The sequence below is a fragment of the Apis florea genome, unplaced genomic scaffold (genome assembly GCF_048593485.1).
Source record: "Apis florea isolate Af1SG1 unplaced genomic scaffold, ASM4859348v1 contig_37_pilon, whole genome shotgun sequence".
NCBI classification, from domain to species: domain Eukaryota; kingdom Metazoa; phylum Arthropoda; class Insecta; order Hymenoptera; family Apidae; genus Apis; species Apis florea.
The window spans coordinates 1,151,547-1,169,071 of record NW_028256861.1 but is presented as its reverse complement, the minus strand read 5'-3'; the positions used below and the strand labels follow the sequence as shown (position 1 = coordinate 1,169,071).

The window sequence follows — 17,525 nt, the reverse complement described above, 5'->3', positions numbered from 1 at the left end:
CTAATTCACCTGTTGACGCAACTTAGCGAAAGTTTCCTTCGGGCAAGCAAGTGTTTCAATAATTATGACTAAATTCAGGAAAACGAGACTTTTATCTTCGAGTTGGAATACAAGCTTGAAAATAATATCCCATGTAAACTCGAAGTTTTGCCAGAAAAGATTAGGTTAGAATACTTCGAATCGGAATATAATCGGACACGAAACTCAAGGCGAGTCAATAAATTGCAAGAAGTTTCTTCTCTACGCGCATAGTAATCAAAGAACTTTACTGTGCTGTTCGTTCGTTGTTGCACAAAGGAAACTAATTTGCAATTCATGCCATGCTAGCCATGTCTCGTCGATCGCACTAAAACAGTCTCCTAATAAAAACACAGAAAACGTGTGGCTTCGATCGTGTGGCGATTGGATATCGTGTTTCAAGTTCTTTCTATAAAAACTTCACTATACGAAGAATTTTCGAGTTCCTCCGTTTAAGAAAATGTTCGCATGTTTCCCACGTGTTCCTTCATGTTTAAAAAGTTAGATACGAGCATAAGGAGAGGAGGATAAATAAACAGGAAAAAATTGGTATAATGATTGGTAATAGAAAATAAAGTTATTAGCAATTTTTAACATATTTTATCTTTATTAATATTTGTAAAAAAAATTTTAATAATTCGAACTTGTAATTAAGTCCTTTGCGTAATATACACTCGTACGATACTTACGTAAATGCAAGGACATAGCTCGCGGTAACGAGCGATATTCTCTTAATGTATTGATTGCCAACTACGAGTGTAACAAATACATGTAATTTTCACAAATAATGTGAAATCTGTTTCTATATTCTATTATTGAAAGATGATTTTTGATAAATAAATAAATTTTTAAGATACTGAAATTCTAATCTAATTATATAATATTCTAAGATTATTTAATGATTTTCCAAACTTCTTTGTAGTATCTGTATTATCAAAATAAAATTCAAATTTTACGAAATAATTGTCTTCTTGTTTCGTGTGTATTTTTCTGTATAGGAGAAAGGTCGTAAATTATTTGACTATTACAAGAAAAATCACAACTCGGAAAAGATTGGGAAATATGGCATCAAAAAAATAATTTATAACTTAATTAAAAAATTATGATATACGATAATAATTATGATACTATCTCTTTAAATAGTGATTTAATTAATAATATAAAATTAACTAAGTTATAATATTAATATAATTATATAATAATTAATTATTAATTTTTATTATCATCAATTATTCTAATTTAGGATGTTATATCATGAAAGTTGCTATACAAGATTGCTTAAAATTATATATCGATCAGTCATAGTAACTAATTGTATTAATTGCACTCCAGCTGCACGTCAAAACAAACATGAAAAGTGAAACGCGTTCATCAATTATTCGAGTGGTTGATCGATATATACAAAAACAATAAGAACAAATTCAATTATCTATAGATGATAAAACAGCTAATGTTTATAGTATATCGTATAACGTTATGTCTATATTCGCATTTAGCGAGCACGAATTAAAATCATCGTGCTGATATCACCGATCAGACAAGATAATACGAAACGAATCTTTTTAACAGGCACTTAATTAATGCTTATTGTCCTCAAGGATCATTTGGAATTGTATTTCACGTTATTCTATGAGCAATCTCTTGTAATTATAATTTATCGTACTTTTTTATTTTTTGCAATATGATATCCAATTTAATTCAATCATATCGAATTATAATGTGAAAAGAAAAAAAAAAAAGAAATTATTTTACACTTCGATCAAAAAATTTATTTCGAGATTATATTTATTTATTTTTAATTCTTTTCTTATATTTGTAAAAAATATCGCAATAAATAATAGATTGCAAATTTTTATACAAAAATAAAAATTCATATGAAAACAAATGTTTTTAATATCATATATGTTTCACATTTTATGTAATATGTTTCACATTATGTAAACAACAAATATGTATATATTACATCCGTTTGAAGCATTAAATTATAATTAACCGAGTATAACAGATGTTTAATTGTTAGATTTTATTATTTCAAACAATACAATACAATAGAACACTAATTGCTTTTCTTATCATTTCTATGTTTTACTTTCTATATACCTGATAACATACTTATCATTTTTAAAAAATAAAATAAATTAAGAAATAAAAATATAATTTTTTTTTTAAATCTGAATGAATTTATTATATATATATATATATATATATATATATATATATATATATATATATATATATATAAAAAAGAAAGCAAAGAAATCTTTCATAATTTAAGAGGTTATGTCACTATAATATGCATTTTCAATCTAGAATAAATAAGAGTACAAAATAAAAAGTTTATAGTAATCTAAAAATAAAAGGAATTTATCAGAATATATCACTATTCGATTGAATTGTGTAGATTCGAATATAATAGGAAGATTCAAAATTATATTTTAAGATTAGGTTAAAGTTCGAGTAAAATTTGACGCGAGTTTTAAGTTTAACATTAAAAAAAAAACTATATTCAAGAGATAAAATTAACAAAATACTTGGACTATTTGTAATCTTTCTTTTCTTTTCTTTTCTTTTCTTTTCTATATTAAGGGCTACCGCTTTCTAACATTTCACTTACGTTGAAATTTTATACCAGTTACTGTTGCGATATCTATTTCCTATTGAAATCGATTCTTGAACAGCATGGCAACGCTGCCAAGTGAAAAATAACCACGCAACAAAAGGGAATCTGAGTACCAAGACATCTTTAATTTTTCAATAAAAAAATATAATTTGTCACAGTGAAAGCGGTGAAAGTAAAATTATAGATAAATGGACCAAAACGATTTGCGGACGATATTATCTAGTTGTTGTATTATTGTTGTATTGTATTATTACGTTTAATAATACGTTTAAAATTTTTTTGAAATATTTGTAAAAACCCTGTTGCCATTAATTTCATTTTTAAATTAGATTAAGTTAGATTAGACAGATTTTTCCAATTTTGACTATTTTATTCTAATTTTTTTTTTTTTTTTTTTTTAAGAGATTTATTTTATTACCAAAACAAAATAACACTCGGAAGAGTTCGAAAACTAAAGTTATTTTTTTTATTTTTTTGAAATACGTCTATTTTTACAAATATATCGAATCTATCAAAACAAATCAAATTTTCAAATAACTTGTTTCAAATTATGATAATAGATACGAGAAAAAATTTTAAAAATTAACAATCGGAACGTAATAATCTTGAAAAAATATTTTTTTTCGAGCTCTCACTTCTCTTCCTCTTTAGCTCGATGTCTTTTCCTACGGTCGACAAAAAAAGTAAATAAGTTAAAGTAAATATAGATATCATATCAAAAAATTAATACTTTTGTCAAATAACGACAAAGCTTTAATCTCAAATCTTTTGTAATTAAAAAAAAAAAATATATATATATATATAAAATGTTTAAAAATATTCCCAAATAAATTTGCCAAACAAATAAGCGCGATATATTTGTACGCATTACACGCAATGAACCAATACGAACTTCCTCCTCTAAATGCAGTTGACTCGTGCTGCAAAATACAGTCACAATCGAATGGAAGTAATTGTATGTAGGTAAATACAAGTAAACTCCATTTGAATTCCATTCGACAAAGCCTTTTGTCACTAACGAGATCGATGAAGTGACACACCAACGTGATCAACGTGAATATCACTTACGTTGATTACCGAGCGCGTATCAACTGATTAGAACCGCGTTGCGATAAGTAGAGTTGAACGAAAAGGGTATGCTTTTTCATCCTTTGAGAATAAATTGTGATTAAAATTATTAAGGAAATTCAAAACAAAAGAATTTTTGTTTTTTATAATCAAAATTTTCGAGCGTATTGCATATTTTTCATAGTTAATAAATTTTTAATTTTAACAATTATTTTATACATGATTGTTTTTGACTTGGCTTGTCCTAAGTCTCTCTCTTGGTAGCATAAGAAGGTTAATCATTACACGGTCTATTTCACGGACAAAGAGAAACGATTTTTAAGAAACGAAAGTCAAAATACATCTACTGCACAAATATGTAATGAATATATCTTTTTTTTTTTTTTTTTTTTTGTGAAATTTGAATTTTTATTATCATAAGTAATTCTTTCGCTATGTAAAAAGCACATTTATATCTACTTTATAATACATTCTATTGAATATCTAATTATACATAAACTGTACGTATCTATGTACAATAAATAAAAAATTTAGCAAGTAAAAAGATCATCTTTTTTTAAGTAATGAAATTATTATTAATTCATTTTCGATTAAATTATTAATTATCCTGTTATTGTTATTATATATCCTATCTACCAATTCTATAAAAATATAATAATATTTTTTTAAATTAAATATTGCCAATTAAATATTTATATAAAATAATGAATACAATGCAAAAAATTTTTTATTTAAATTACAAAATACCGTACGATATTTGCAAGCCATCAACATATCATGAAATTTTAATTTATTTTTTTATTTCAATTCACGATTATGATATTATTATTTCCTCGTGAATCTGTATAATTAAGTGTATTATTAAGTGCAATTTCGGAAAATATTCTGAAATAATTCACTGGAGAACTGAGAGAGTTCAGCTTGTTGGAATGAAACATGAAAAACATTGATACCAATGCGGTTGGAACAATGATTGTAAACCGTTGTAGAGCATAGGGGATTACGACAAACGTATTGGAATGTATGTCACGCATATAGAACGCATAATCTTTATCGAGAGCACGAACGTATGTATTCGTAGCCTTGATTTAACCTTCCATTTATGTTCGTGTATTTTTATCACCTGTTTTCTCACAAGATTGCAAACGGTTAGTATGCTTCTCGATTCGTATATAAACAAGTAAATATAATAAAAAAGATAACAAAATGATAAATAAATTTTCTTAATTATATAAATAATAATGAATAAATCTCAAATAACAACTCGATTTTTGATTTCGGATGCAATAATCTAGATTAAAAATAAATATCGAAATATGATTTTTGTGAAATTCGTGAAGTTGAAATTTGAAATTTTGTAATGTCTCGAAAATCTCAAAAATTTTTTTTTTCTTTTAAGAAATATTAATTTTTCAAGAATTAAAATCTTAACAAATTATAATTTCTAAATTTCTATATGTAAAATCATCATGTTTATTATAATTAACCTATAGTTTACAGCAACAATACAATATACTTTTTAATTTGCAAAAAATGGAATTATTTTTTATTTTTCTTCTACGTATTCAATTATTAAAATCATCGATTAAAATGTGAACTCTAAATATAAATTTATTTCAATTATCAATACGTTAATTATTTATCGTTAAATATCTTTTTAAAAGATAATGAAGAAAAGCGCTCGTAATTTTCAAAATCTTTATATTCAAAATTTTTTCGAAAATTTCAAAATGTTTTTAATAAAAGATAAAGAAATGGCATCTCCCATTGGTTAAAATATGTTGGTAAAAACGGAACGCAGAACAGTGAACTTCCGGTAAGAGAAGCCTTTGATGTATCATTTGACGGAGCTTATTTCCTACGAATATCCAAACAAATTCCGAACTGATTACTTTTTAATTACTTATTACGAATCAAATTTAAAGTGCAACGAACAAAGTTACACTTTATAGATTTAATTTAAAAAAATATTCTGTCAATTAAAAAAATATATATATATACGTATTACGCATATACATATTCGTATGATTCTTGGTATAATTTACGAAGATATCAAATTTTTTCAAGATACAGTTAGCTATGACGTAACCCATAACTTGAAAGACTTTATTCAAAATAGATCGTGCATTTCCTTTCCATCGTTGATTTTAATTAAATCTTGAATAATTGCGGAATCATATGTTTTAATCGCCGAAAAAAAGAATTTTCTATCTCGAAATTATTAAATTTCTCCTTAATGAATTTTCTTCAACATTTTTGCTATTATATCCTTTTTCAAACTTATTTAAAGTGTTTCTTTCTCTGATCAATCAAAGTATTTCAAATAAAAATGTAATTATCGATAAATTTTATATCGGTTATATTATATCGATTAAATTACATCGATAATTAATATATAAATATTAAAATATCATTAAGGCAAATAGAATATATCGTTAAATACCAATAAAATATCGATAACTTATATCGATAATCGATAAGTTAAATCTTTAATTCACAAATTTTTATTATCTCAAAAAGATGAAAGTCACCAAGTGTTCGCGGCAAAATGTATTTCCGATCAATTCCACGGAGGTAGCGGCATGTGGCGAAGGTGTAGATTTACCGAAGGAAGCAGCTTAAAAGACCGTCTATTGTGGGTATTCGTAACGTGCGTTGCACCGATCGTCGAGGAACACGATATAGGATTATGTCGTGTTACAGACATATTGAACGCGATATACGTCGCAGAAACCGGATACGTGCGGGCGCGTGTACGCATCTTCGTGTCGCTTCGTGAATATACGCTCTTACTTTGCGTACTTGCTTGTGCTACCAATGACGAAAAAAGCGCCGCGCCAGACACACGTGCTCTCCTATGCGCACACAGCAGCTGCACGACCACAAAACTAGCTTGAATCTTTCTTTTCCTTCTTTCTTTTTACGCTTTCTCCTTCTTTTTATTTTTTCGCCACGTCTCGCCCTTGAACGTGTCCCCTCTATCGATATTCTTTCAACTTTTGATACACGATTTACATCTTTTTTCTCAGTGTAGTACAGAAAAATATTTTAATTTATTTGTGATAAATAATTCTCGAGTAATGCGTGTCTCTAAATTTTTTTTACAACGCAATATCAAATAACCGCACTTCCTTATCTTTCTGTATTTAAAACAACAGATAAGAAATAATTTATAATTTCAGAAAGATTTATTTTTACAAATATCGAATATTTCTCAAGAATTTTGTGATTCTGATAATAACTTAATTCTTAAATTTATTCTAATTTCAAATTACAGCTAATCCTTAATAAAAAAAAATTACTAGCTGAATTTTTATTTCCTTGAATATTTCCGAAAATTCGTTCTTTATATCAAACGAAAAAAAAAAAATCAAAGCAAAGATAAAATGAACATTTTTTTCTTTCTTCAAATAAATTGTATCTTTTGTTTGGAAAAAAAAATATTGAAAAAAAAATAAATTTTATTATTTTCTAAAAATATCTGAATATTTAACGATTTTAAATTAGAAAATTATAGTAATAAAAATGTAGTTTTAATTATTTGATTATTGTTTAAAACATGTTGCTTTTGTGTAAAATTATTATTATAATTTCTTAATTTAAATTTGTTACATGTCTAAATATTTTTATAACATAAAAATACACATTTTTTAAAATTTCTTTTAATATTGAACAATGGTTTGTAATAAGACAAACAATTATTTATTTTTAGCAATTCTATACATAATATATTTCAATATATTGGAAAATATATATCTATAATAAATATTATAACATTAGAACATTAAGTTTAATTTGAATTTATAGTTGAAGATTAATTAGGATGAATTTTTGTAATTCCTTGTATAAATAAAATATAATTGCATATATTGTGTCAATAGTGTCAAAAGGTTTATATATTTTATATATATTATATATATCATATATATTTTAATGTTATAATGTCAAAGGTTTCCTATTTTGAATGTGATGAAAACGAGGATCAATTGTGATCAATTCGAAAAACTAATAAAACTAATTAAGCTTTCCATGTAGTGAGAAATATGATGATGAAAGATATGATTCACAAATAGTTTATCTAATAATTCCACTATGCTAATCATTATATAAATGTCATAAATACATGCAACAAATATACATAGAAATTGAAAAGAATATATTAAATTCAATTCCAAAAAAATTCAAAAAATTCACAAAAAAAAAAATAAACACAAAAAAAAAATATTTTAGTCAATAATATTTTTAAAAAATTAAATTGGATATTTTAACGTTATAATATCTATGATCTCATAAAATATAATTGTGAAAAAAATCTAACTTATAAAAATATGCAAATATTGTATGCCACATGATAGCAGATTTTACTTAATTTATATTTTTATTAAATATATTTGATAAAATAAATAAATATTAAGTACAAAATAATGATATAAACACTAATGTAAACAATAGGATTTTTTCGACTAATCACATTTACGATTAAATTCTTCAAAATTCTTCTAATTAATCGATATAAATTCTTCTAATTAAATCGATATAAATAGAGCAGTGTGATATGATCGAAAGAACAATTACGATTTCGATTAAAACTCTACGAGAATGAGAACAAGAATCATTTAAAATTATTCCTTTCGAATCTATGCGTTATACATATGATCGTAGCCAATTGAAATGAAATGAATGTCTTTTTTCACAGTAGAACAGTAGCACACTGATGTAGAGGGTCCCACTGTCGCTTAATTGTTCCCTATAGCCTTGAAAAGAGCGTGCGTGCGCTGCTTGATCGAGAGAAGAGTGGGTTGCTTGGAAAGTGCAATCCTGCTTTTCTATCTTCACTAAGAGGATTGTTCACATTTTGCAGTTCTTTGTGTTGACAATTTCGACTTGTTTCACGCGAGTATTCACTCGTCACGCCTTCACGACTACTTCGTTCCAATCGAGGACCGTATAACGACCCTGTCATTGATTGCGCTGTGAAACCACTTGAAACAAACTATACTACCGTCACTTGTGTATATGCTAACTAACCTTTTTGTTTTGACAAGAGTTCCAAGAATTTTCAAGACTCGCTTCAGAAAAAAATAATATCAATAAAATAATCAAGTTACTACTATATCTTGATATACATATCACAAACATGTAAATTATATATGATTCCACTTTATCAAATAGATTCCTCACGATTCTTAGTTATTTCATATACTCTCATATTTCATATATTTCATTAATTATTTCATATTATCAAAAATTTAAAATCACTTTTACAATTGGTTACTTTGAAATTGATTTACTTTTTTTGTTATTTTATTATTAATTTCGTTATTAATTAATGATCAATGCCATAAATATCAATAATATTTTATTTAATAACCACATCGAAAAATAAGAGAAAAAGTCAAAAGAGATTTTGAGGTTATAAATTTCGAATTTTTAATCAATGTGAATATTTTTGTTTTTTAAGCGAAAGAATGAAATTTTTACTGTGATTTTATTGATATTTATCTTTAATGTTGAAATATAGACTTGCATTTATTCTATAATGTTATATAACATTAGAAATTTAATTCTTTCATTGACTTCTGCTGTTAAGAACACATCTTATATCTTATTGCTTGAATAAGAAATGTAAATAATGTTGATTATACAATAATTTATTGATTTTTTCGAGTAGACTATAATTGTAATTTGCATTAAATCTGATCTTAACAAGATGTAAACAAGGTTAAATAGTTAATAACAGTTTAATACAATATTTGATAAAACGAAGAAATAATTAGATGATTAATATTTGTTAATACGATTATTTATTTATCGCAGACAGAATTATACATGAAAGAATATTATGAAAATATTATTATAACGAATGGAAAAGAAATAAAGAAAAAACGTGGTCTTGACTAATTATAATTGCACATATAAGATAGAATAATTTGCTGAAGTCAATAAAAAAAAAATAAGAAATATTGTTCGATTTTATATTACAACATATTATATATACTATCTCGATTTAACAAAATTAAAACGTTAATAAAATTAATGATGTGTAATATATTGCGGCTGAATAATATAAACAATATGTAGAAATAAGAATAAAATATTTTCTTATAAAAATAAGAAAAAAAATAAAAACTTGCGTTCATATATCTATAATATGCTAACAATAAAATATGATTCGTAAAATTTCAATGAAAAATTTCACTCAATTGTAAAGGAAAAAAAATATGAAAGTTTATTAAAGATGATTAATTCTTAAGTAATCAATCTTGGATTATTAGAGAATAATTATCTTTAAAAATTCTTTTTCTTTTTTTCGAGTTAATAGAATCAAAAATAAGAATCATTTTTTGTGTAATTTTTTTTAACATATAATTTTGATAGAGAAATTTTTAAAATATATTAAATATGCCACATCATAAATGACCCAGGATCGGCCTATGTAGTTATCACTGTCATAAATCACTTTTTATATAATTTTTTAATACATGATTTCATTAAAAAATTACTTGTGAAATACATTGTGACAGGGATTGAAGATTAAAGGCAAAAAAAAAAAAAAAAAATAATAAAATAAAATAAAATATGATTCGATAATTTGCTCTAACAAAATAATAATAAATAAAATCAAAAATACAGAAAAATTGTTAGCGTAACATACCAGATTAAATTTGCACAAACAACCGACATTCAGTATAAAATTATTCGCAAAATCAATTATGCCGGTAAAATTTAAAAATATCATAACCAACTTTGATAACCTTTCAATCTGTCATCTCAAAATTATTTCAATTATCATCCGATACAAGCATATAAGAAAATTGTATATTGTATATGTTCTTTTTTTTTTTCTTTCTCTTTATAATCTGGACCTAGAAAACTTATCTTTTTCTCTATGATATATCATTTAATGAAAAGTAAATGATTATATTCCTCATCGACATAACCTAGGCCTAGAAAATATCTTTTTTTCTATGATATATAATTTAATCAAACAGTAAATGATTATATTTGCTAATTATTATTATATTATTGCAATTTATAAATGCCATTTAATTTGCACATAATGATAGCATTCATAAAGTACATATATTTATATTGTTATTATATTAAATATTTTACGTCAAATTTCAAATATTTTCTAAACGTGCATATATATATATATATATATATATATATATATATATATACAAGAACAATAAAAAAATATTGTTGTAGTCGTTGAAATGATTTTAAATAACATAAGCAGAAAAAAATAAACATTCCAAGTATTGCATCCTATTACTTCATATTGCTTTTAAATATGCTTTTAATTGGTCCAAGAAAATATTTAAATTAATATTATTTTCTTTTATATTTCGAACGACATCGTATAATTATGTAATCTCATTGATGACATATACTAATGTTAATCTTATTTAATAGGGATGATATTTACTATAAAATGTACAAACATGGCAAAACAAAATAGTTATAAAAAATAGTTAATAGTTAAAAAAAGAAAGAGAAATTAATTTAAAAATAAATATTAAAAATTAAAAAAATAATAAATATTTTTTAATGATAATAAAAATAATAATAATAATAATTTGAAAATTGTTAGATTTTTAATGGATTAAAATTTGATTAGTCATTAAAAATAAATAATTGAAAGAACGAAAATGAGGAAAGTTTCTTTAAAAGGAACAGTCATGTTTGGTGAAATTGCGTAGTAGTGCGCGTATATATAAAGAAAACGTTTTATATTTATTTTCTAATATTTTCAAAGAAAAAATTTTTTCTTTTTTTTTTTCAATTTTTTCTCTTTTATCTGACTTTATCTTTTTCTTAGCTATAAAATTGATATCTTTTAATTATGCACGTCTACATTCTTTCTCAAGAGTGAACTAAGAAAGAGAAAGAATAGATGCAACAAGTTGAAAAAACTTAACACTCACTTAAGTTGTCTGCAAAACTTGAACCAAGATGCCCGAGTACGTAGAAAGTCAGCAACAGGATGTACAGCCATCGTTGAGGAGCTTCGTCACAGCCACGGTTAAAGCACCACGGTTCACACGCCATATTTACGAAGCAGCTAAATTCTCTTGCGCTACACGAATATAAATCCGTGCGCTTCGTATGTCTGCCTTTCGCGACCAACGATGACGAAGGGATGAACAAAAAGAGGGGATATGGAAAATGACAGAGATGAAAGGAAAAATGATAGACAAAGATAGCGATAAATAAAACGGCGAACGGCGCTAAGGAAAGAAAAATATTTAAATGTTCGAGAAGTTACAATTGACAATACAGCTTATGGTTCGTCTTAGATAAAAATTCACCACGATTTTCACAAATGTGAGACTTAAATATGAAACCTACCCTAATCAAAAACAATTTTGTGTGGCACGATTATTTTAACGTAAACACAAGATTTGTACGATAATTTATGTTCCTTTCACGAACAAACGTGTGCGAGAAGGCGAGACAGGCAACCGATTACTTCTTTAAACCGGTATTGGATAGGCGAAAATAACGACGACAATTGCTTGCGGCGGGAACGGCATGTTGGCTCTTACTGGCTTACCGCTGCATTCTTCATTCGCTCTCCTGCCAATGTTTCCGTTACATTATCTAGATAATAAAGAATCTAGAATCCAGATAATGGTAGAACCAATCATAGCATCGCTAATTCTCAAATTAAATATTTCAATATTTTTCTCCATATTTCAAGTGATAATATAACTGCAAAATCTATTTCTTTATCGATTTATTAAAATAATAATTAAATAATGATTTATCATAAAGCTAATGAAAATATTTAATTTGGGCATAGAAAATAGAAAAAACAAAAATATACATAAATAAAATAAATTTTTTTATATCGCTTCAATAAAATAAAAAATTGATTGAATTTTATTTCAGATCTTTTTTGTTATCTGATGATATTTGATATATAAATTATAAAAATTATAATTTTAACTTCTAGGAATTCATAGGATCAAAAATTATGAAAAAATAATGTTGTAACATTTTACAGATAATTTGCCATTATAATTCTATTGAAATTTAATCAGAAAAGCGCGTTATATTAATATTTAATAAATCATAATAATATCATTTATATTTTCCGATTACTATTTTTACCAACATTTGATAATGACACAATATAAATAAAAATGATTATATACATAATAATCATTTGAGTGAGAATATCATATTCAAACATAATTTGAAGAATAATAATAATTCATATAAAAAAAATATATTTATTATTTTAAACATAAACATAATCTAATGTTCATTTAGACAAACCATTCAAAATACTGAGTAAATATAAAGATATAAAATACTATATTATTTATTTATAAGTTTTAATTTCGTGAATTTCTAGTATTAAAATTATAATTTGTATACAAAAGTTGAAAAAAAATAATCCGGTAATGTATAATTTAATCAATTAATCTTTTATTATATTAAATGTTTTGAAAAAATATTTAAATTGTTATAAACATGTCGGCAATGAAGAATTCTGTATTTTTTAAAGATAATGCATTTTTTATTAAAATAAAATTTATTTTATTTATCTAATCTATCATTTTCATCATAGCAATTATTCATCTTCTTTAAATTTTTTTATATTAGAAAAATAGGTACTTGATGAAGAAGATAATTCAGAATATGTTTTATCAGAAATATAACTATCATAAGGAGAAATAGGAATAAGTTTCAATTTTATATGACTTAAATTTGTATCTAATTTCAAATCACTGCTTAATATTTGATGCTGATTAAATATAGCCTATATGAAGAGTTGAAAGAAATAAAATTTAAATGTAAAAACATATTTTTTTGAAAAATAAAAAAATAAAAATTAAATAAATTATATATCATGTTTACCGTAACCATGATTTTATCTTGGAATGTCCTATGACAATGTGCATCATCTGAATCATCTGGAAATTTTAAAGCTAAATTAACTTGTTTTATTTGTTCAACTTTTTTCTTCAACATATTTGATCTCTTTGTTGTTCTATATATATAATCTAATTCATCAAATGCATCTAATGCTATAATTAGCTTAGAATTGCGAATTTTTGCATATTCATCTTTCTCTTCTATTTCTTTTTCCTTGTCTATAGATCGTAATATTATATCTTGTCTTTCTTTTGCCATTTTACTCCACATATGATAACGTTGAGTTATCAAAAAAATTGTTTGACCATCCATACCAAGAGGAGTAATACCACTTTGTTCAAAAAATTCAGCAATTTCTACCCATACTTGACCTAATTTCAATGCAAAATACATATTTATGGTAGATATTGTAATCTGTAAAAATATTAAATTATAAATTTCAAATATAAATTGTATGATATAAAAATTAATATTTGTATAACTTACTTTGTCTTCTAATGAAAGATTATTATTTAATATTTTATAATGCTCCTTGGCCATTAAATATCGTTCATTATCTCTTTCTATTATCTTGTAAATACTATATATTTTTGATCTAACTGAACCAATCATATCAATTATTGCTGGACTATTATCTTTAGAAAATTTTGTGAAATAAGTATCAAACCTCTGTTTCTGACTCATGTGAATCAATTCTTCATCTAACAAATAGAAAACAATATATTCAAATTTTTATAAGAATGTTTATAAAGCATGTATTATAAATTAAAATTGTCTTATTATTTGCTTTTGATAGTACCATTCACATTTTTTTTAATTTTAATCCTTATTTCTTCTTCTCTCCATATTTTTGCTAGCAAAGACATTAATCCTGTGTTTTTATTAATACCTCTCCATGTACATACAAATGGTCCACAAAAAAAATTATCACAAATATCAGTAAAAACAGCAAGAAATAAACAATGAGAACAATATGGAACAATTTCTATAATATCAAGGATAATATATATTCCTCCATAATGAATAAATTTTTCAAGATTTTCAGGACACCATACTATACATTCCCAGATGTATGAACCTATTGCTATCAAAAGACTAATAAAATTTTTTATGTAATGATATTTGAACTTTTCAATCTTATTATTATAAATACATATTACCGTTGATCTAATTTAAATTCTTGATCTTTTTGATATAGGCAACGAAATAACAATTCCATACTTAATGCAACACTGTACTCTCCATAAATTTTTTGATAGAATATTTGTTTTTTTATGAGTTTTTCAATTGATAATAAAGTCAATGTTAAAACTCTTTGTTCTGGCATTCTAATTTTGTCAAATTTCAAAATATATTGAATAAGTTCTATAAAATATAATATAAAACAAATTAGTATATAATATATAATTGAAAAATAATAAAATTTAATAATAAGTGTAATATATAAGCAAAAAACTAACTAATTAATGAGAATACATATCCACATTGCCGAAAGTATTCTAATATATATTTATCATTTTTCAGAATAATTATACAAATCGTTTTTATAGTAATCATTACTATTTTAATATCAAATTTTATGTCTAAACACCATTCTAGTATCATGCACAATCTATAAAATATTTAAATTTTATATTATATAAAACATAAATGTTTCTATTTTATTTACCTGATACCACCATTATAATCCACAAATTCTTTTGGCATTTTTGGTACTAATATAGATAAAGTATTTATAGCATATATCCATACATCCCAAAACTGATATGGATTCCATTTAATTTTTATTTTTTTAATATTTGGATTAATAATTTGAAGTATAATTTGCATTAGTTTTTTTTTTCCTTTTAACTATTATGTTTTATATTAAATATTATAATATTAAAATATTTCTTATAATTTTTTAGATACAAAATATATTAAAAATATAATTACACAAGTATTAATTTCTGATAAATGTATAACAATTAATAATAGAATTTTTTGAAAGTATAAATCTTCAATACTAGTGTTAAATGTTATTAGTTCTGAAAATATTCTAACAGAATTAGATTCAATTCCAATTAAAATTTCAATAACAATATCAGCTATACCACTACCAACAAGATTCCAAGATGGTAAATTAATTGAAATCATAAGAATAATCATAGCAATTTCATTTCTAACTTTTGTGTTAAAATATTTATATTTACTATAATATATTTGTCGTTTAAATGTATAATACAGACCCCTGTATAAATTTTATAATGTAATATAATATGCATAAATTAACTATCATTAATGTATTTGAAAATATTACCATAAAGCACAATGAGTTGGTATTAAATTTTTTTTTAAATTATTTGATTTTTCATTAGAAAAAGTAATAGATTTCATCAAACTCCATAATATGTTCATTATCAAGAGAATTGTTTCATTACTGTATTCATTTCCTATTAATAACATATCAGGTGGACGCTTACAATGTACTTGAGTTGCAAAAGGAAGATCCATTCTAATAAGTATGATATTGAGTATATTAGCTTCTATCATCTTATAACCTTTATTTAAAATTATAAAACAGAAAATATAATCAGTTCAAAGTTTCAAGAACTAAATCTTTCATTTAAAACATTAATTTCTTAGTACATACAACATTCATATGAGATGGATGATAATAAAAAAACTAATTGTAAAAATTTTTCATATGTCTCTAAATAAGAGGTACTTAATAATTCAGTTACAATTATTGGCAACTTAGATTTTTCCATTGCTTTACGACAATATTCAAATGTTACTGCAGCAACATTTCTTATTTCTGTTTTTAAAAGCAAAGAATGAAGAATTTTATGAATCTTTAATATTTGCTGCTCAGTTGGCAAGATTATGAGAAGCTGTCCTAATAATGTAAAATACTGTTTCATTATGTCATCAAAAATTAAACTATCAGATGATTTTTCTAATAAGGGTGGAATATTACAAAGTTCCAACATTCTATTAAGATGTAATTTATATTCTTCAACTGTTTTAACATTTTCAGCCAAAAATTTTAATACTTTTATTATCAATGGCAAATCTTTAATTTTCTAAAACTTTATAAGGAAATCTTATAGATAGATAAAAAGACATTTTTATGTGAAAAAAAAATATATAAAGAAAATGAATATTTTTATACGAAGAAAAAATGAGAACATATAAGTGTATATATATATATATATATAACAAATATATATTTATGTTCATTAAAGGATACATAACCATCATTTCCTACTTCATTAAGGAAATCATATAAAAGTCTACATATACGAAGTACACTACCACTTGTTATAGGATCAGATATAAGTTCATCTAATTTTTGAAGAATACGATGTGTGTCTAATTTTAATTGTCTATCAAAATCAAATATTTCTTTTGGTAATTTTTCAGTTTTAAAACAAAGATGGGTAACATATTTTGGACAATGAAATTCTTTCCAAACATCTTCAGGATTAATTTTAAAATCTTGTAATTCAGTTTTAGTTATCTCCATGTGTTATCTTTTTTATAAATAGAATAAATATAAAAACATTTGTGTATATGATAAATTTTATATTTTACATTAAAAATAACATATAGAAAAATTTCAAGTAATATTAAAATGATTTATATAAAATTTAAAAAAATAATAATATTCTTACCTCTTTTATAAGAAACTCAACTACTATATAAATTTCATAAAAAAATCAAATATTACGATATTACCTCAGATAAAATCGCATTAAAAAGAGTTAAAGAAAGAGTTTACAATTGAATATTCAAATGACATCTTTTGAAAACATCTAGATGGCGTTTTTGACGAATGACGCGCCGACTTAATATGTTTATTCGAATATTAACAAAAATATTTTGTCATTATATTTGATTTTATTAATATTTATATTATATATTATAAAATATTAAAGAAAAATAT

The 17,525-nt window shown here is 24.0% G+C and overlaps 2 protein-coding genes across 2 annotated transcripts in view; both read right to left on the bottom strand.

Moving 5' to 3' along the window:
• The window catches only part of l(1)G0289 (plexin domain containing lethal (1) G0289), a 28,711-nt gene extending 16,452 nt beyond the window's left edge, over window positions 1-12,259 (bottom strand). The window contains exons 1-2 of the mRNA XM_086916008.1: window positions 12,062-12,259; window positions 11,638-11,940 (exon numbers count right to left, since the gene is read on the bottom strand). Coding sequence (XP_086772134.1) covers window positions 11,638-11,761 — 124 coding nt within the window. The 5' untranslated portion in view covers window positions 11,762-11,940; window positions 12,062-12,259. The remainder of the gene's footprint in view (window positions 1-11,637; window positions 11,941-12,061) is intronic.
• Window positions 12,260-13,125: 866 nt separating this feature from the next.
• LOC100863840 (cilia- and flagella-associated protein 69) lies at window positions 13,126-17,392 on the bottom strand. Its single transcript, XM_086915999.1, has 12 exons — window positions 17,254-17,392; window positions 16,830-17,112; window positions 16,230-16,662; window positions 15,897-16,137; window positions 15,533-15,827; window positions 15,267-15,448; window positions 15,058-15,209; window positions 14,758-14,962; window positions 14,397-14,692; window positions 14,084-14,298; window positions 13,580-14,011; window positions 13,126-13,481 (listed from the first exon to the last, which is right to left on the bottom strand). The coding sequence occupies exons 2-12, from the start codon at window positions 17,103-17,105 to the stop codon at window positions 13,293-13,295; spliced, it is 2,916 nt and encodes a 971-aa protein (XP_086772125.1). The 5' UTR covers window positions 17,106-17,112; window positions 17,254-17,392; the 3' UTR covers window positions 13,126-13,292.
• Window positions 17,393-17,525: the final 133 nt, after the last annotated feature.